Source organism: Diadema antillarum, unplaced genomic scaffold (genome assembly GCF_040938485.1).
Source record: "Diadema antillarum isolate AM-2024a unplaced genomic scaffold, OU_Dant_1.0 scf00000141, whole genome shotgun sequence".
Classification (NCBI taxonomy): domain Eukaryota; kingdom Metazoa; phylum Echinodermata; class Echinoidea; order Diadematoida; family Diadematidae; genus Diadema; species Diadema antillarum.
In genome coordinates, this window is record NW_027271030.1 from 2,225,627 (window position 1) to 2,246,812 (window position 21,186).

At 37.0% G+C, this 21,186-nt stretch overlaps 1 protein-coding gene across 1 annotated transcript in view; it reads right to left on the reverse strand.

Moving 5' to 3' along the window:
- The window catches only part of LOC139721360 (complement factor H-like), a 78,109-nt gene extending 67,668 nt beyond the window's left edge, over positions 1 to 10,441 (reverse strand). The window contains exons 1-5 of the mRNA XM_071632677.1: positions 10,285 to 10,441; positions 7,459 to 7,677; positions 6,501 to 6,647; positions 2,815 to 3,012; positions 342 to 524 (exon numbers count right to left, since the gene is read on the reverse strand). Coding sequence (XP_071488778.1) covers positions 342 to 524; positions 2,815 to 3,012; positions 6,501 to 6,647; positions 7,459 to 7,677; positions 10,285 to 10,354 — 817 coding nt within the window. The 5' untranslated portion in view covers positions 10,355 to 10,441. The remainder of the gene's footprint in view (positions 1 to 341; positions 525 to 2,814; positions 3,013 to 6,500; positions 6,648 to 7,458; positions 7,678 to 10,284) is intronic.
- Positions 10,442 to 21,186: the final 10,745 nt, after the last annotated feature.

Below are 21,186 nucleotides of genomic sequence, written 5' to 3' on the forward strand. Positions count from 1 at the left end.
ATTTTCTAGGCACATTGTGCCATAGGAAGAAGAAGAAGTAGAAAATAGTCCGAGCAGAAATGAGGAAATCACGAACTGATCAAAAATCCCAATCTGGTTTCTCAGTTAGGCTCTATACCAAAGATCCTACATTACGTACATTGTAGGCCTACTAGGAGCTTTTGTTATATTACTATAACAAAGATTGAACATACAAGGTTGATACAATGTGAAATGCAACAACAGAGAAAGAGAGGGAGAGAGAGAGAGAGAGAGAGAGAGTGAGAGAGCAAGAGAAAGGGGGGGGGGGAGGGGGAGGGAAAAAACAGTATGTACATGATGACTATAAATTTATGACTCACGTGAGCACGTGAATTCCGGTTCTGTCCACGTGTAGTCTGCATTGCACTGCACCGAGTTCACACTTCCCCTGATCAGGTAGCCATCCCCGCATGTGTATGTGCGCCTGTCATTTGGCAGAAAGTAAAGCTGCTTCGTTGGTGCAGGCATTCCATGCGGAACCTCCGGTAAGTCACCGCAGACATCTGCACACAAACAAACACACAAACAGACACACACACACAAGGAAAGTTACATTTGAAGTTCATGTGAAGTTCACTTTTTCAAACACACAGACCTGCATGATTGTATGTCACTGTACGTTCCCACCAATAGTGCATTACACACTGTAAAGCCGTCATCTGTCAATAATCATTGATTCAATTCTATTCGCATGATTATATTTCCATATAATGATATACAAAACAATTAACATAACGCTTGCATGAGTACATAATATTTGGATGAACTTTGAATCACATAAGTTTCAACACAGCATGGATACAATACTATGATAATATCAACTTTGGTTTTTAGATATATATCTAGTATGCTATATGATCCTATTTTGTAACTCTATGTGGAAAAGAGGAATTCACAAGAAAAGCATAGCTTTAAAAAATTTGTGAATTACTCTACGAGATGATGGCATCTCAAGATCCGTCAAGGACTCCATGTAGCAAAATCTTGATATCATGACGTCAGGCGAAACAAACAGAAAAAAGGGACTATGACAAGGACAATAACGAAAGCAGGGCCGGAACTTTGTTTTCATGGTTTCCGTATACTAGTACTCTTTCTTTCTTATTACTGTGGCATGTGAGTGTTACCTGATACTTTCCTTTTGCTAGTTTTTATGAATCCATGAATTGAGAATCTACATTATTCCTGAAAGTATAAATGTAGATGCACGCATGTGTTTCACGCATATCATATTGATTTTGTCGCTGATACGATGCCTGTAATATTGTTACTTTTTCCATCACTACATAATGACTTCTGAGAAGGAGAAGAATGAACAAACGATAAAGAAACAAATCAAACAATATTGTAATGTATGAATCTACTTGATATGAGTTTTACACAGACACACACGTACACACACATACACACATACACACCCTAACACCCACACACACACTTTTAAGTACTCTTTATTCATTAGCGCGCGCGCGCGTGCACACACACACACACACACACACAAGGACTGAACCTTAAAACTACAAAAAGTAAGACTTGAATAAAACAAACAGAAGGTTGATTGAAACATGTTAGGCGATTTTGGTAAGAAAATTAAGGCAGATGAATGCATACCTTTAAAGTTTAAATTGTTTCCAAAAAACACAAGAGCTTGTAAGCAACTTTCCCGACATAACAGCAGTTAATGCCTTGATCCGTGTAGATCGATGTTAGAACTTGCTTTTAGCTATATTCTGAGGGAAAAAAAATCTTAATGTAGAACAAACTATCCTCTTCGCCTGCCATTGAGCTGCTGAACAATTCATTTTCTTTTTTAAACTACGATTTGATCCGTAGATTTAGGACACTGCATTCAGTTGTCACTGCTGGCGGCATTTGAAAATCTTTTTCTCTCAATCAAGTTACAGAAATTTCTGTGATAGCAAAACATAATCATCATGACGGTGATAGTAAGGAAAGAAAGAAAGAAAAAATCCGCGATTAAAAAAAGGCCTGCTGCTGTAAGGGTTATCCGTTAACACTAGCCTAGAGAAATAGACAAAGCGTTTGAATAGACAAATAGATATTAAAGAAAATAACATCGACGATACAAAATGATACAGCGGTCATTATGATGATAGTGAAAACACTGAAAGCAATGAAAATGATGCGAATGATAAAAATTATATGAATAATAACAATGATATCATATCACAACAATGATATCATAAATTAGACTTAACACCACAGGTGTTAAATCTAACACCGATCAAACTTCAATAAAGGACCACACCCACAGGTGTTAAAAATGCACTGTGATGGTGTTGAAAAGTGTTCACCTGACACTTCGTGGTGTTAATTTGACACTGTACCTGGTGTTATTTTGACACTGTACTGGTGTTAATTCAAAAATGACACCACATGGTGTTGATTTGATATTTGTTGGTGTTAATATCAATGGTTCAACACCCGTCCAGCTTCAATAAGAGACCACACCAGCTGGTGTTACTTTGGTGTAAATTTATTTTCACATTTTTTCAAAAATCTAGTATTTTAGTGTAAAATTCTTGATCGTGTTGTTTAAATTAAAAATCAACAAGAAGTGCAGTTACTAAGAAACTCTTCAAAAAACAGTATAAAATTTGGAAATGACACCCGGAGGTGTTAATTTAACACCATAAATGAGCACCGAAAATTTAACACCAGCTCGGTGTTCACTATATAACACCGGACTTTTTGCAGTGTATGATGAGAAATAAAAAGGAAAAGGATGAGAATGAAGAAGAATGCGAAATTTATGATAAAGGGGAAACCTACTCTGAGGTGCACAGACGGTCTCTCTACCTGACCAAGTCTGGCTACTCATACAACGGCGGGTGAGACTGCCACCCAGATACCGGTACTCTTCTGCGCACGAAACCGTTGCTACGGCATCGTATGGTCTTCCGGGTGGGTTATAGGTTACCACGATGTTCAGAGTGGCCTCATCAAGCTCGGGGCAAAAGTTGTCGGCATCTGGATGTGGGGAAAATCGGATTATACCTCTCTGTTTCACGATATGGGCAAAGCCACCATGACATTGTGTTTGGCTATGTGCCGGTAATGCTTTTCAGGAAGATGTTCTTCGTCATATAAATGTGAATTGAGTCCAGGCCCGTAGCCAGGATTTTTCAAGGGGGGGTGCGGTCACTAAAAAAACGGACCTTCGGTACCAATACCAATGATGACACACACACACACACACACACACACACAATTATATATATATATATTCTTTGGACGACCGAACTACAAAAGTTGTATAAGAATTTGCGCGCGAAGCGCGCCGCAAATTGTGAATTTTGACTGTTTTAATGACGTTTTAAAGTCTCGAGGAAATTTGTATTTTTGTCTGTTGCATGCAATCGCGTTACGGTATTTCATCTAGGAAATAGTAAAAACTCAATTGCCAGGAAGTTGCAAAGTTTAATTGTGTTCGAGACTCTGCGCGCGTAGCGCGCCGCAAAATTGAGAATAGTGATTTTCTTGGTGTTGTTTTAACTTTTATTTTTTCTATTATATACCCGCGTTAGCAGGCCTGAAGCCAGGATTTTTAAAGGAAGGGGGGATTGCGTTAATTAACAAAACGGTCCTTTGATACTGTCCCGGGAGGGGTGGCGACAATTAAAAGGTGGACACCATGCTCATACATGGACTTTCAAAATGGTCCCTAAACGAGTAATGATCATATGATTTTTTCGGGCCTTAAAAACAAGTATTCCTTAAATGTTTCCTGCACCCTAAAGAAGTACTTCATCATGATTGAACAATATACCATTTTCCCAAATTTCGGCCTTTTTGATACCCTTTGATTATATACGCTCGTACATCACACTTTCCATCTAATCCGTGAGAAAAAACGACCCCTATTACGCGTTTTCTTTAGCGAGTATGGTCACGGTGTCCACCTTTCAGTTGGAGTTTTCCATCCCATTGGATGCTGTTTGGAAGATGAAACATTCACTTTACTATACAGTATATCAGCCGTTGGTATGCGAGTTTGTCAAAAACGAAAATAAATAAGAAAATTTTTAAAACAAAATGAATTGTTAATGTGAACCATTTATATTTTGCCTCCTTGTGGTAGGATATTTCCAGCATTTCCGAACTTTCAAATAATCATTTTAGATTTAATAATATTAAAGGTAGTAGATCCGATTCGCAAACATCTCCAATATCAGTCAAATGTCATATTAACCATCATGCTAAGAAGGTTTTCTTTGTGAAATTTGGAGGTCAGTGAAATTCAAAAATTAAACATCCGTTAGCCATTGGAAGAAGTTGAGTGCAAATTCAGACCTCAGGCTTAGTGCTCAGATGTTTTCGTATTTGTTTTGATCTGTCTTACTGTGCACACTAAGATACATACTGGAATGGTTATTTCTTATTTATTAAATAATAGTAGCATATTTGGTTACTAGCTGTCTCTAGGCATTTTCGAATTTGGGCTGCAAAGAGATCCACTACCTTTAAGTTAGAAGAGAGATAAGTAAATAATGATAAAATAAACAAACAAAAAAGAATGAGTTTCTTTTGTAATACTATCTGACAAACTTTTTACTTTACCATTTTACTTCATAGCTCAGCACTTTCCATTCTCTCTCATACCCTCTTACCCATTACATTTAAATGAAATACAACTAAAATGAGTTTGCGTGCCTGCATTATACTCTTTGGAAATTATAAGTGAGAATGTTCTTAGGTTTTGGCTCACTTTAAAATGAGAACCAATAGAACTGTCACAACATGAGAAAATGTATAAGTAATAATCAACAGTACATTTCCGAATTTGGCCTGCAAAAAATCCGCTACCTGTAAGTTAGAAAAGAGATTAGTAAATAATGATAAAATAAACAACAAAAAAGAATGAGTTTCTACCGCCGTATCCAGAACAGAGCCTGAAACGGTGCAGGCTCAAGAAATCGTTTGTACTAATACGTCTTGAAGTACTGTGTGATACTGTTGACTCAGACTTCTACAAAGCTGTAAGTGAGAATTTTAACCCAATCCGGCTCATTACCTGTGTTTTTTATGAAAAATATGAATAAAGAATGTAAATTAGATAACGACGCGTCACAATGCAGTCTAACGCTCTCACAATGTTATCATACATAGGGTTTTTCCCTGACTGTTTTTACTCCGGAGCTCTTGCAATATTCAGGCTTTTGTAATACTATCTGACAAACTTTTTACTTTACCATTTTACTTCATAGCTCAGCATTCTCTCTCATACCCTCTTACCCATTATATTTAAATGAAATACAACTAAATTGAGTTTGTGTGCCTGCATAATACTCTTTGGAAATTATAAGTGAAAATGTTCTTAGGTTTTGGCTCACTTCAAAATGAGAACCAATCGAACTGTCACAACATGAGAAAATGTATAACTAATAGAGAACTGGAGTAAGACAGGCCTTTCATTTTGTTTTGTCTCTCCTGATCGTTCGTAAGAAATGCTAATTCATGACCACCTTTTCACAATTTGATTGGAGCATGCATTCATAATGGAAAATAGTTGACATAATAATCTATCCCCAGGCATTATCATGCCAACATGTACTTATATATACATGTACTATATCTTTGTGAGACGTAGATATAAAATGTCTCAGGTTTTCGATTATAGTAATTTCGAGGAAATTTCTTTAATTTTTATCATATATGTAAACTTGAGGCTATTAGATTTTCATCCACTTACCTCTGTTCCTGTGAAAAAATGCAAGTGTCAACCTCAATGTCATCCACGAATCGCACGTACTCGGGCGGCCAGTGGAAAAAAAAAACACCGGTCACACGCGCCAAGGGCCATGGCATGCAGTGCCAATATAATAGTAGCTCGCACAAATTGATACATAACATTTGTGTTTGTGTGCATGGGGACGATCCGATGGTTCATACAACAAAAGGGTTTCGTACAATTACTTTTAACATTGTTAAACGTACTCTTCCACATTTACGTAGCATATAATGTGTCTTTATATTTATTTGGATTGTTATCTTGAGAATTGCTAAAAACCGTTATTATGAAAAAGTGGACCTTTCAGAATTTGGGGGGTGCGTACGCACCCGACGCACCCCCCCTGGCTACGGGCCTGGAGTCCATTGTTATATACATGTAAATTGAGTCCATTGTCATATAAATGTTGAGTGAATGCAACAATATAGTTAGAACACAGCAGTGATAGTTTGAGGAAAATCGAACAATCCGTCCAAAAGCTAGGAACTTTTTAAGTATCTGGGCAGTCACTGCTTGATGAGAAGACACTACAGGAATGCCGAGGCGTAGAACGACATAATATAAGGAAAATAAGAGAATTTCAGAAATTTTTATTTTTTGGAAAAAAAAACACACCCAAAGGTGTGCATTTCCTTGACATCTCACACACACAAATGATAAGGGTAATATTGTTCCCTGAGTATTTTTCGATTACACACTACGGGTTTACACCCATCTTTTTTCTTACCAATGTCTACGCAGCTCCATCCACAAACACCATCGCATATGCAACTTTTACCCCGCGGACACGCCCCTCGAGGTCTATTCACACACGCCGTAGTGCAGGTCTGTCCCAAGTATTCAACGAAAAAATCGTCTCTTCGACACCTTCTGCCTAAGGGAGAGGTAAAAAAAAAAAAGATAAGGGATAGGAATGAAGAAAACAGGGACTTTATATGTGATCATAATAAATATTAGATCTTAAATCATCAGAATAGCTCCAAGCGAATAGTTTAGTTTAAAGGTGTACTTATTCAAATTCAAAGCAAAGACCAAAATGAGAACGACGGTCGCAAACGACGGCTGGGGTTATATTGCAGGGGTCACCCCAAAAGGTGCCAGTGTCTGATATTACTCCTTATAGTGAAAACATAACGTATGAAAGTTAAGATTTCATAACTCTCATATTCCTCGTCCGATTCTGCTGTTCTCTTTGCTTTACTTTGGTAGTAACAGTCGACTAAAACGTAGAGGACAGGATCCCAATCAATAACTGGTTGTTTGTTATTCGATGGTTTTTAGTTTTTACTTTGGCAGGTATGTCATGGCTCTATAGTGCAGAATTCATTCCAGTGTTCTTAACTGTTTGAATTGTGGAAAAAAACACAAAAATCATACAAAGTCGCTGGTGTAACGTTTGCGTTATCAGTATTGTATGACAGGTCTGATTGGAAATGTTTTATGGTCTATCGACAGGGGTCGATAGCTTAAAAAGAAGACGGCTTGTACTAAGAACACGTGCATGGAAACAGAGTGGAGTGTTCCAATATAGGGCGCACACACGCTACAATAGAGACATATCATTGGTCTTGAATAATACAGCACGGATACAACTGAATATTTGATTTCAATTCCCCGATGATACATAATTCGCAAACAGAGAAATAGAAAAAAAAAACTACATAGCTTTGTATTGTTTGCTATACCTATGTGTCGGCAAGAGCCCAATCGACCGCTCCATGATCCATCCACGCACGTTCTCTGGGCCGAGGCGGGCGGGAAGACGGCGTACTTGTCGTCGCACTGTGTCGTCGCTACAGTTCCCTCCTGATAAGTGTCCGGTTGCCCAGCTACAGCCGGTGGGTCGTATGTGATGTCTGCGAAAGTTATCGCCTTAAGAGAGGTACAGTTTTCGGCGAGTACTCCTAAAGAAAGAGATGAACCGATACTCAGGGGGAATGTCGATTGTTATGTTTTTGCGTCACGTTTCAATGCGTCTTTGAACCAAATTAGTGAATTGTTAGGAAATGACTTTCCAACCACTAAGAGGGGAAATATTGTGCTCAGAAAAAGTCATTAAGCAATTGTCATTATGAAATTATGTTTCACTTATAAAACATCAAAATGGTGACCAACAATGTCATGGGAAACTATCGAGTGATGCATGGCAAGTTGTGACTATTAAAGGAAAGTGTGTCAAAATAAAAGTTGCCTGCTTTTGACGAAAAGGTGAAATATTTAGAAAAGATGATGTTGATTACAGTGAAAGTTAAGTCGATAACATACTATTAAATGGAAGAAAAGAATTCATTTCCATCGCATATTATGATTATTATACCACTAATGCCATAAAAATAATCTGTTGTCATTTATTATTATCTGTTATTCTTACTGTCTGAAATGATATAATTTCTTATCAGAACAATTATTATCGCCCATTCTTCTTCTTCTTCTTCTTCTTCTTCATCATCTTCTTATTATAATTATCATTATTATTGTTATCATCAATATTATCATTATAATCATTATCATCAATATTGTAATCATTATCATGCATCATCATCATCATCATTTACAATCAGGAAGATAATGATTGTGATGACATTACTGATTCCCCAAAGGGTGATCCTATTATGATTACCCCATGCATGCACGCTCGTCAGACGTATATCAATAAACCAGAGTCAAGCCTAGAAGGATAAAGTGGGAAAAGCCATGGACCTACTTCCATGGTATAACTGTCTGGAGAGTGTACGGCAAGATTTGAAAAGAAAAAGGACAAATTTGCTGTTTGCCAGACCAGAGCTTCACACACTACACATGGTTAAAACTGTTTGACATCAAGTCATTTAACACATCCTGCTCTTTATTCGCAAGACGAGAAAGAAATGACAAAGCAAGATAATTGGAAACAGAAGCATCAGATTCAATATTCTTGATTTCAGTTCTCGAAAGCGTCACATCATTCTTGATCTCACGAGTACAAAGACCAAAATCTGTAAACACTCTGTCAAACTTCCGGTACAGATACTTGGGTTCCGGAGCTGAGCCTTGAATTGGGTATGGATTACAGAGCTTTCATTTTTCGTTCCAGGACTCCTGGTTTGCTACTCGTCCCCCCACCCCCCCCCCCCCCTACGTTGGTATACTATAAAACAGGGAAGTCTCCTCTCACCTCCCTGGATAAAATGAATATGCCTGAAGAGAAATTAAAGAAGCATGTGTCTAGGTCGCATTACCTATCCAGGGTAGCCTCTTCAGTGTTTGCTCTCTTAGTCCAGATGGTACCATTATTATCATTACGCCTTCAACTTTATCCTTTAAAATATCACAATCTTAATGATTTTAATGATATATTGCACTTTCTGTATTACGGAAAGATTATATCGTTATAATGTTATATACGTTATATTTGTATAATGGAACAAATAGGGGATTTGTGACGTGATTATAACCACATTCACCTTTAGCCTTGATTAATGATCAATATCTAACGGAATCTCAGAAATTGAAAAATTTCAAAACTTTTTGTTTGTGTCAAACAAGTGTCAATGCAACTTTATTGTTTTGTTTTACTTTTGTTTCCTGCAGTCTTTTTGCAAATGAAATGGAGTTACTTTTCATATGGGCAGATTGCAATATTTTGTCTTTTAGTTGATTATATTTTGATGTACGAGATTCGTTTGGAAGAATAATCATGTAATAAAAATTGTGTAATCTTTTCAATATGAAATACATGCATCGCATCAGAGGAGACATACACACGACTGTGGTTATGTGTGAGAATTATGAAATCAACGCTATTTCGGTAACCTTTTTGTTTCCATTCTTTCATACAATTGATTTCACAAAATCACTTTGAATGTGCTAACAAAATATATGGAACAATTATTGTGAAAAATATTTTTGATATACAAATCAGCTATTTGCATAAGAATGGTGAAAAATGTTCTTGCATAACTTTCATATTAAGTTATCAAAATAAACAGCGGTTAGGTAATAAAGTATAATTAAACAAATAAAGTGAACAAATTACCTTACTGAACGTATCACGTGAAAACCAAGAGACCCCCCAAACATACCCAAGTATTTTCACATAGGCATCGGACATCCCCCAACCCCCTTACTTCCTACATGATTCCAGACATCCACTGCCCCTCCCCGTACATGCATGATACGATATGCACACACACATACACACACACACACACACACACACACACTTTTTATGACATTCTTTATATGATTTTTTATTCAATACCTGGCTCTTTTTCACTATGAAATCAATTCGAATTTCTCATTTCTGCTGTGAATAGCATTCTTCAAAAAAAAAAAAAAAATACAATACAATACACGCAAGCACATACACACACGCACATACATATACACACGCGCACGCACAAATTTAGAGCTTCTCAAGAATATTATGATAAGATTTATAATTCCAGTCTGATTATAGGTACGCTTACTATATTAAAATTCTGGACGATGCCTTTAGAAATAAGTATGAGCAAAGACAAGGGTGTAGGTACCTGACAAGCAGCATAGCCAAATGCATAATTGTAGGGCAGTAAATACCGGCGACCGCTGATTGCCCTCCATATTAACGGGATCTACGAAGCGTTCAGTCTGCGGTGTTCAATCTTGGATGTGTTCAATGCACAAAGCAGCGTTATCAAACTCGATACCAGAGGCACCATGTATAACAACTCAGTGATAATTGACATCCCGAGTTCAGCCTTCCAGCTTCGGCAAATCGCACACGGTCTCTGATTGGATGAGCCACTCCGACTTGGATCAGCTGTAAACGGCATGTACTGCATTGATTGGCTGAGCTCACCCCAACTTGATAGCCAATCAAATGAAGACAAGGCCGTCGATCGTACAAATCCCCTCGATTTCTCTACTAATGGAGATTGACACGTGCTGCCGAGGGTATGCATTTTGCCACCCCAACCTCACTCTCGTTGTTCAGAACTTCCTGCTGTTTCGGGATATTCTCGTGTCATTCCAAGAAAACAGACATGGGGAAGACATGAAATCGAGACTGTGTAATATTACATATTTTGCTTTCTGAAATCGTGAAACGAAAGGAAGTCTTTTCCTACAAATTGTTTTTGATTTTCAAGTCTCTGGCAAAATATTTGTCGTGGGTATTAAGGTTAAAGGTCAAAAGGTAGGGCGCTTTATATTTTAGGATAAAGAAAATTCAATATGTCCCCGCATAAGTGTTTCAAGAATTGTTCTGAGTGATCATTATTATCATTTTTCTCAACTTTTGAAGAAGATGAGGATAAATCAGGTATTTAGGTTTACACTTGCAATCACTCAAGACTTCTGTCAATCATTTCCCTCAATGACCATCTCGATAAACCTCCCTTAACTGCTTGAAGAACTACAGCTAAGTTTTAAAGAAAGAAAGAAACATTATACGCCATTACTAATTTGTTTTCTTTTTCATTCTGCATTTCTCTGCTATAGGCCTATTATAGCTATGGTTATTTCATCAAAATAATATTCATGGAATTTTGGGTTGTTTTGTAATGTGTGAATTCGGTGGAAGATAAAATTATTGATCCATTCAACACAGTTGCGCCTCTTTGAATTGATCATTTTATCTTGATCTATTCTGTCCATTACACTTATAAAAATCCATTATTTGTAATATATGTATATATATATATATATATATATATATATATATATATGTATATGTATATGTATAGAAACACATACCAATGAATATGAAATGTGTACAGAAGGTATATATAAGTATTTCACGCCATGCTTCATTCCGAACGAGATCCGTGAGAAGTGAAACGACGTAGAAGTTAAAAAGAAAGAGACGAAAGAGGGAGAGAGAGAGAGAGAGAGAGAGAGATTAGGGGTGTTGCAACAGTGGCTGGTTTTCTGTGGCATCCTTGGCAAAAGAATATGGAAATAGAAATATAGAGAAATGATATAGAAATAAGCTTGAAAAACACAGGTAAGATATAACGTTGCAATAAAGAGGGACTGGGAAGGAGGGCAATAATGACACAGAAACAGATAGAACAGAAAAAGGAAAAACGAGAAAAAAGCTGAGAAGCAAGAATTTGTATATATATTATTATTATTATTATATATATATATATATATATATATATATATATATATTAAGATTAAGCGCTTGAATAGATCCTGTATTTCAGAGCCTCTTTTCTCAGTTCACACTTTTCCAGTATTTAGGTAAGGTTACGGGAGTCCATTTAAATTGAGCTATATATCAATTTAAAGTTTAGAATCTGCTCTTGTAGACTCTGCCCTTAACTAGAAAGCCATGTCTGGCGACTTTTTGTTGGTTTTGTGATGCAGGGTCACATATGATGTTGAATTTTATACCAGTAGAATATAGGTTTGCCAAGTTTGTATTTCACGTTATCCGGGTCAGAGACCACATCTATAGGTCGGGTACAAAAACAGGAAGATACTTACTGGTAACATGACGCCTGCTTCCGGCATTTCTCTGGCAAAGTGTTGTTGTCATAGCTTCTACTTCTGTATTCAATCCAGGAACTCGGGACTCAAGAGGGAAACCCCCATCGGTGTTCATGAAACCCACTTCGGAAATTAGGTGCCCAGATTTGTTCCGATAATCATCAGTTTTTGTGTAGCGGAAAACTTCCTGCGACCGATGTTAGTCTAATAGCGCACGGTCGCTGAAAGTACCATGCCGACTTTTTCCCAATTGTGGTTTAAGTTCAGTTCAGTTTAAGTCACTACATTCCTGCTTTCCGTTTTCAATACAATGTGTAACAGAATTTAACTAAATGTCATGAATTGTATGACTTTTTCCTATGCATCCTTACATCTTTCCTTCTCCCTCTAACCTGTCTCTTCCCTTTGTCTCATTGTTTGTCCTGTCTTTGTTCTTGTTTACTGTGAGCGCCTTTATACCTGTGTGTGTGCGTTGCGTGCGTGCATGTGTGTGTGTTTCCATACCTTTACATTAATTGTATTGTAAGTTTAATGTATTGAGTGGCCCACATTCATACAAGCTTGTCTTTTACTTGGGTACCTCTTTTCCTTCAACGCAATTATTTTGAACAATAAGTTTCATAATATATGCATGATTTTGTTGTAGTATGTTGAACGTTTTGTTTGCATTGAATTTGTGTAACAACAAACATGTGTTATTTGAAATAAAATTTCATTTGAATTGAAAATAATGGAGTACACTCGTATTGAGGAACAGACTTAAAAACATTTAAAGCAATGCCGTATCGAAGGTACACTTTACGAGAGGAAACAATTGACATTAAGATTTGAGAGTGTAAATATAATTTATTATATATATATATGTAGCAGGACCAAAATTAACCCATTTATTACTCCTTTTTCCCCAACTTAGGAAGGTTATCGGGCTTCTATAGTTGAAGTGTGAATGTTCCCATGTTCTATAGTGCACCCAAATTACATAGGGTAGAGGTTATTATGATGGATGCAGCAAAAGTTATAGTGTGTGAACAGGCTTAGCTGATTTTATCCGGCCCTGACAAGGAGTCACCTTTCCTAGCCAACCCATGCTTACAGTAGACCCATACGCCCGGTATGATGTTTTCAGGTTGTTCCCCTTCCTAGGTGGTCCCTTGTTGTTGCTTCACGTGTTGGGGAATGGACTTATTTACGGCTATTAAGTTCCGGACGTGGACAATGCTAAGCTGTTAGAGTCAATGCATATTGAAAGACAGTTTTGTGCAAGCTTTATTCTTCTTTATAAAACAATGGGAATACAAAGACAATGTTGTGTAAGCTCAATTTTTGAAGAGTCACGACTTTTTGGACAAAGGATGCGTGACATGACATGTCCATCATGATAAACTGACCAATGGAGATTTAATATTCTAATTCAGCACTCTAGGACCATTCCCCCAAAAGAATATTTAGGAGAAGGGAACCAGTAATAAGTCAGGACTAGTTAGTTCATTTGCATATACCCAGTTAAGGCAGAGTAATTATGAATGCATAATGAAGTATAAATCCCCCATGTTTCCCCCTTCCGACTCACTCTCGGCTACCATTCCCACTCTCGGCTACCCTCATCCCCCTCTCGGCCGCCCCATCTCCTGCCCTCTACACCTACTTCATCGCCAGTAATATGTACTATCCCCTTAGCGAGAAATACTTCAAAGTTTTGGACTCCAGCTGAAATAAAGTAACGCCCTGTGAAAGCAGAAAGTTTTGGAACTGATCTTCGCCGATTGAGTCAACAATATTCAGGAGAAAGGGACTTTTCCTGCCGATCGAGTCACCAATAAAACAGAGGGAACTTTTCACGTCTCGCCGAGTCGAGGAAACGGGACGTGAATTTGCAAAAGTGCAATTCTAAATGTATACGTCTCCGTCCTGCAAGTAATCTGTTCCAGAAATTAATTTGATCCCGATTTGTTCCCGATTTGTTCCCGATGTGTTCCTGAATTGTTCCTGAGTTGTTCCTGAATTGTTCCTGAATTGTTCCTGAGTTGTTCCTGAATTGTTCCTGCCCTAAATGCCTCGGAGGAGCCAGAATAGCGAATCGACCCAACTGAATTAAGTGCAACCAAGTTCAAGACTGCAGCGCATCTCGCAAATTATTTCATTTATTTTTTTTTTTCACGTGGACTCTCGCGTTGCATGTGAGTACTCAATCCACCCCTTTTAACCCATTTCATTTATATTAATTGCCCTCCCATTCCCTATCCTGCTTTTCCCCCTATATATATATTACCGGTGAAGACAATTGTGACTTCTCTACATGTACCACTAGTGAATTATTGACACAAGTAATTTGCTATGTACGAGTGTTGAACATGAGAATTCAAATGTGATTGTTGGATATGTTTTAACATTTTGGTTATATTCCATTGTCTGGAATATAATAAATAAAGTGACACATACCTTATAAAGCAAGTTTCCAAGTCCTTTATTTTGCTATCTAACAATCCTTTCTTTAATTTGGTGGTTTATGTAAACTTTCTAACCCCGGAGAGCGGTAATGTATTAACGGACCCATTGCCCATCCCGGGACGCGATTTCCTCCTCTCGTAAGGGAAGGATAATCGGCGTTGTGTTATATATATATATATATATATATATATATATATATACATGGCTCGACACTAACTTTTTTGTTTGGTGGCCCGATGGGGCCACCAAAATCCTAAATTTCAAATATTTGGTGGCCCGAGAGAAAAATTTGGTGTCCCGAAAAAAAACAATAAAAAACATTAAAAGTCCTTTTTTTTTAATGAGTCAAATATTTAAGATTTATGATAGTAAGAATTAGAAGTTGGACATATCTACTCATAAACAAACTTCAACAAACTTGCAACACTCACTCTCAGGCATTCATTCAGTCCTTTTCATCCATTCTTTGAACAAATTTAACTGCTAATTTCCGGCGCAAAAAGTTACGAATTTATTGACATACTTTTCAAAAAATTTTGGTGGCCCGAGGCGGGCCACCAAATTTGCCCTTTTTTGAAATTTGGTGGCCCGACTTTCATTTTTGGTGACCCCGGGCCACCGGGCCACCGTTAGTGTCGAGCCCTGATATGTATATATATATATATATAGATATATATATGTGTGTGTGTGTGTATAAATACGCACACACATTACACATTCACACGCACATACATATATACATAATATACATACAATAATAGAAATAAGAATGTTAATGACAATCATAATATTAATGATAATGATCGCATAAATAATAATAATAATAACAATAATTATGTATACGTTTATATGCTACGAGCGGTGGCCCGGAGGCCCGGGACCAGCAACATTTCCAAAAGCACATCTTTTGGTGGCCTAATCGGGCAACTAAGATATGATAGATCGCTACGTTTCCCTTTATTTACGGCCACCAACATTTTGAATTAAATGACTTCAGTAGCCAAACAAGGGAATAATATCAATGTCGAGCATTGATATATTCAATATATGTATGTATGATATATATATATATATATATATATATATATATGTATATATATATATATATATATATATATATACATATATATATTTATACATATATACAAACGCTATGAAACCATTTTACTTCTCTCTCTCTCTCTCTGAGTTCTGTCGCTAATAATTCTCTGTCGTTCATCATGCTTACTGTTTGCTTCAACTCCTTGCTTAATAGTATTTACCACTGTTCTTGTTTGAGCGCGAAGAGAATTATTTTTTTTTCATTTTCGCATTTTTCAATTTTATTTTGGGTATACATTCTGGTTCCTAAGTCTCCATTAAAAACAACAACAACAACAACTGCACAAATCAATGTCGTCATTACAACAAATGTATGGCTCATGTACTTTTCTTTTGAATGGTACTTACTACGTACTTGTTATCATCATAATCTTTATTTGAGATTATTTCTTTATAAGTATCTATGCACTAGAATATAAAAAACATAATGTATTATGTTCAGTAGTATTTTTCCATTCTGCTAAATAAAATATGTATAATAAGTAGATAGGTTTCCTGGGCTGACACGTGTTCAAGTATCTTCTTATAAGGCAGTCATTCTGCACATCTTTCAGGTAAATATTTGCAAATTTGATGATACGATATATATTTCGTTAATGGAATTGATATACACATTTACTTTCCTTCTTCGAATCATGTATATTGTAATCTGCATTTATAATCTATAATCTATGCGATTTAATCGAAAATGGTTTTGATCTATGAATGAATAATGTTGGAAGAAAAACAGCTATATCAAACAAACAGACAAACAAACAAACAAACAAACAAACACACTCACACGCACAGACAGTGAACAGCTGGATTTTCGTGCCAAAATTGATTTTATTGGCTAACTGTGTCAGTTTGGGGGTGCTGATTCCGATTTTTTTTTCCCCCGGGCACATCTTCCGCTGCCATTTTGAATTTCAAAATGGCCGTCATTTGGAAATAGGTTTTATCCTATTTCTTGACTTGTAATGGATGAAAATTATGTAGAATGAGGCATGTTTCTACTAACACAGATTTCATTTGAATCATCATTTTTATTGTATCTCATCAGGCTAAGGCGGCCATCTGAAATTTCAAAATTTGCCGACAATTCTCCCTATCGCATATAGCCGATATCAAGCAATATCACCTTGCGATACCGATATCTGATCGATGAAGTGTACGTCTTGGGACGTACACTTCCGGTTTTGCGGTTTACCCCATATAACTATGTAGTACCCACGTCACGTCCTTAACCTATGGATATTTTCCATAATTTCGTTTTTTGCATCATCGGCCCAGCATTGGGCCGCTTCGCAGGAGAATTCCATACATCAAATTTAAAGTTAAAGATTAGAAAATAACTCTATTATTCGACAGATTATAAGACAGAATTTGATACGATCTGTGAATACTGGTACTTCGGCGTTCAATATCCATAAAAGTGTACATTTACACATACCGCGTTCGTAACCGGAGGTTTATATCCCAAGAATTAAATGTAAAAAAATTAGAGCGCCACACGCGTGCAGATTCAGAGAGCTATATGCGATAGGGAGAATTCAAAAGAGGTTTTGTCCTATATTTCGACTCATCACTTTTGTTGTACCTCATCAGGTTTTGCGACCATCTTGAATTTCAAAATGGCCGCCAATCTAAGACAGACTTTGACCTGTTAGCGATAAGAATTATTTAAAATTGTGATTATATCTACAGTGTATATATTTGTGATACCACAGATACCATTTAAATCATCTTTTTAAGTTTTACCGTATGAGGTTTGGCATCCATCTTTAATTTCAATATGGCCGTCAATCAGGGTTGTAGGTCAGTTTTGAAGCTGTGCAGCAAGACTTACTGTCTTTCTTGCAGCTTCATTGCGTTGGCCTTTCACATGTTTGGTTTGTGTTCTAAATACGAGCCACCTCAAAGCTGGTCAGTATTGGCGGAGAATTGATTTCATAGAGAGATTGAAAACCAGGTAACTACCACGGTTTGCTTTTGGAAAGTTCTTTCCTTATATGGCGGCTGATTTGAGAGACCTTAGACACCACTTTCGTCAGTTTGGTCCCGAATATCACTTACAGATTTACTTGAAAAAAAAGTATATCCCGTTATACTTAAAGTAATTTTCTTTTTCATGCATGCCCGGTGTGACTTCACAAATTTGGCTTCCTCCATGTTTTTTCCTGATTTATTTATTTTTTTAGATACTTTTTATGATGATTAAGAGTTTGATCAATATGGATTGCCTTCACTAAAGGCATATATTCTTCATTGAATTCATTCATTGCATTAGAAGATCCTGACGTCAAAGATTTTGACTTCATTGAGGATGTCATTGACAGCAATATACTTTTCAAGTTGTGAAGTGGAGTGAAGGTTAGAAGCGGTCACTATTTTCTCTCAAAAAGTTCTGTGAGATATCAAATCAAATGCAGCACAGCCAGATAGTTCATTTACGTTTCCTAATTTGAACATTGTCATTGTCACAAGTAAGTTGGAAATTACATTTATTTTACCCCCAGCTTTAAAGATGCTTAAATCTGTTTTATTTTGTTTTCGCGGGTGACAGCTAGCACAGGTGTGCCGCATGCTTAAGCGGCGATCACCAGGGGGATGTTTCATAAAGCTGTTCGTAAAGTTACGAACGACTTACGAGCGACTGGTGATCAGTTCTTGTGCTGAATTATGGAAATTCTGATAGAACTGATTTACGAACAGCTTTATGAAACAGGGCCCTGGAACCTACCCCCTTATCATGTATCCTTTCATGGTGCGTGTTACCATAGCGATATCATGTAAATTAGATGTCGGCATATGTGCATCGCTGGTATAGCTCTTTCGGTACCGTAATTCTGTATTAAGCTTGTTGTGTGTATGCTTAGGAGCCCAAAGGGTTACCGTGTAGCGTCAGCGGTATAGTTTCTGTGCCACGCCCAAAGTGTTATGCTGGGCAAGGTATAATAGCAGTCCACGGTATAGGTCAAGTTACCTCAGCAACTATTGCAATGTGTTGCTACTGTTAGTTTTCTTTTATTATTATTGTTTTCTCTGTACAAATTACATGCATTGTTTCTGTCACTCAAGAAAGTGAGATTCATGTTTATGATAATACTCTGGAAAAAACGAATAAATTTAAACTTGATTTTGAGGTCATTACATTCTTTGCTTTCAGCCCGTTAAGTTGGCATTGAGTTCGTGTTGAGTTTGGAGGTCTCCACGTTAAGCAACCGTCATATTATTTTCGCCGTATGTTGCCCCGTTCAACATTTATTACAACATTTGTAACAATTCCTTGTCGTCTACTGGCTTTAGCCAACACCGAGCACTTTTTAGTGTGGAAAACTCATCTTTGTAGTGGCAGAGCTTCCATCCCATATGTTATAGGGAAAACTCACCTATGGTGGTAAGATTAATATATTTTGTATTAATGATTAGGAAGATTGTGAATTATGTTATAAAATGAAGAAGTTATAATAGAATGATGTTTTGCACTGAATGATAAGATACTATATTAAATGATGGAAGGTTGATAATAATTATGATGTAGATGTGATACGGAATTGTAATTATAGTTAGTTACACGGACAGAATGACTGTTATGCATGCGTGTGTGTTGTGTGCATTGGAGTTTAATTACAAAATGAATATTATACGGAACAAATTATTTGAAAGACATTGGATAACTGTTCTTCCATATAAAGTTTTACTTCGGGACTGATGTCACGCTTCGTCAGAGCCGTGTCCTCCTGGCAAGTCAGCAGCGTAGCCAGTCCTCGTCACCAACATTAGCATCATTACTGACCGCCAAGTCCGCTATCATTTCATCACAGCACCGACGCAGCAATCATCGTTGTGCACTAGGATCCTCCAGCTCGCGTTTGTTATACTACAACGGGGCCCCAACCGCAAATTCTCAGGTTTCCATTGGTGTGACTCCGTATGTTTGCGTATGTGATTCCCCTTGTCCGTGAAAAATTAAAGTTTAACTTTCATAATTGTCTCCCTGTATAGCCCAGAGGGCGTGAATACAGTTTGTCATAAATCCTTTATATATTATTTACTCTGTAATTCAGAATTTGGGCGCGAATACAGTTTGTTATAAAGCTTTATATATCATTTACCCTGTAACTCAGAATTTATGAAGCTTTGATTAAAGTGCTTTAATTTGAAGTCATTTGTCTTTAATAGTCCGTTTGTTGTGTTGATCGTCCACAAATATTAGTTCTAACCCTCTTGATTTACTGTCGGTCCTCAACCGGACCGTGACAGTCATCTTGGATTTTAATTTTGATGACATAAATCTTTCACTTATTGTCTCACTTTCAACTCGATGAAGTCTACCACTTCTGGCATTAGAGTAATGGAAATGACAACTTTTAACCTGTCCATCTCAGTTGATGCCCAGTAACAATACACGTGCTCTTCTGGTGGCACAACTAGTGTATTACATAATGATAATGATGCTCTCCCAAATCTTGTCAATTGTCTGCAGTTTCTCGTAATCTAAAACATTCTTTATAACCGCTATGATGGTAAACTGATCGAAAATTTTGCTCTTCTGAAAGACTTATCCTGTCTTATCACATAGGGGGTGAGAAGGTTCTTTAACCAAAATATGATGTTTGCTTGTTTGCATGTTCTTTAATCTCTTTCAGACACACTTGGGATGATGGACCTCATCCGTGTTGTCCTTCCAACCTTGGGGTATTGGAGCAGATATGATGCATTTTACTATCTCTTTGATATGCATCTCACATTTTCGCCTTAAATACATTAGCATCTTTTATTCATGGACACTAAGCAAAGTAGTTCTAATTTGTTTCGCCTTTATCAAATCTTGTGTCTAATAAATATGTTTTCAGGATTTTTGTGTCTTTCCCAAGGAGAAAAAGTTGTTAGTTTCACACACAATGTCTCAAGTTGATGTTGATAGACACAGTGCTTCCAGGCTTATCAGGGTAAACTCCAAGGTTTGTTAACTTTAAAAAGGATCATACACACGAGTGTGCATCATTACAGACAACCATCTCCATCCATCCATGAAAGGGTATTGCAATTTAAAGCCCTGCTTCAGAGACAGTACTTTTGTCAGGATTATAACATTTTTGGTGAGATAATGAGAAACCTCTTATGAAATATGAAAAAACATGTAATTTCAAGAAGGATTCGAAGTTTTTTATGAAAATAAAAAGAAGAAATGCTCTCTATAAAAGAAGTATAAAGAAACCATCTCTGGAAAACATTGAAAAATAAAAAAAAAAATACCGGAATAGATTAACATCAATTATTCGATCCTCTCGTAAACTGTTTTACTCTACACAATTTGAAAAAAACTACAGGCAACATTGCCTCCACTTGGAGGGTCATAAAGGGCGTTTTAGGCAATCAAGGCAATACTTCTGCCCCACAGAAAATCTTAGAAAATGGACAAG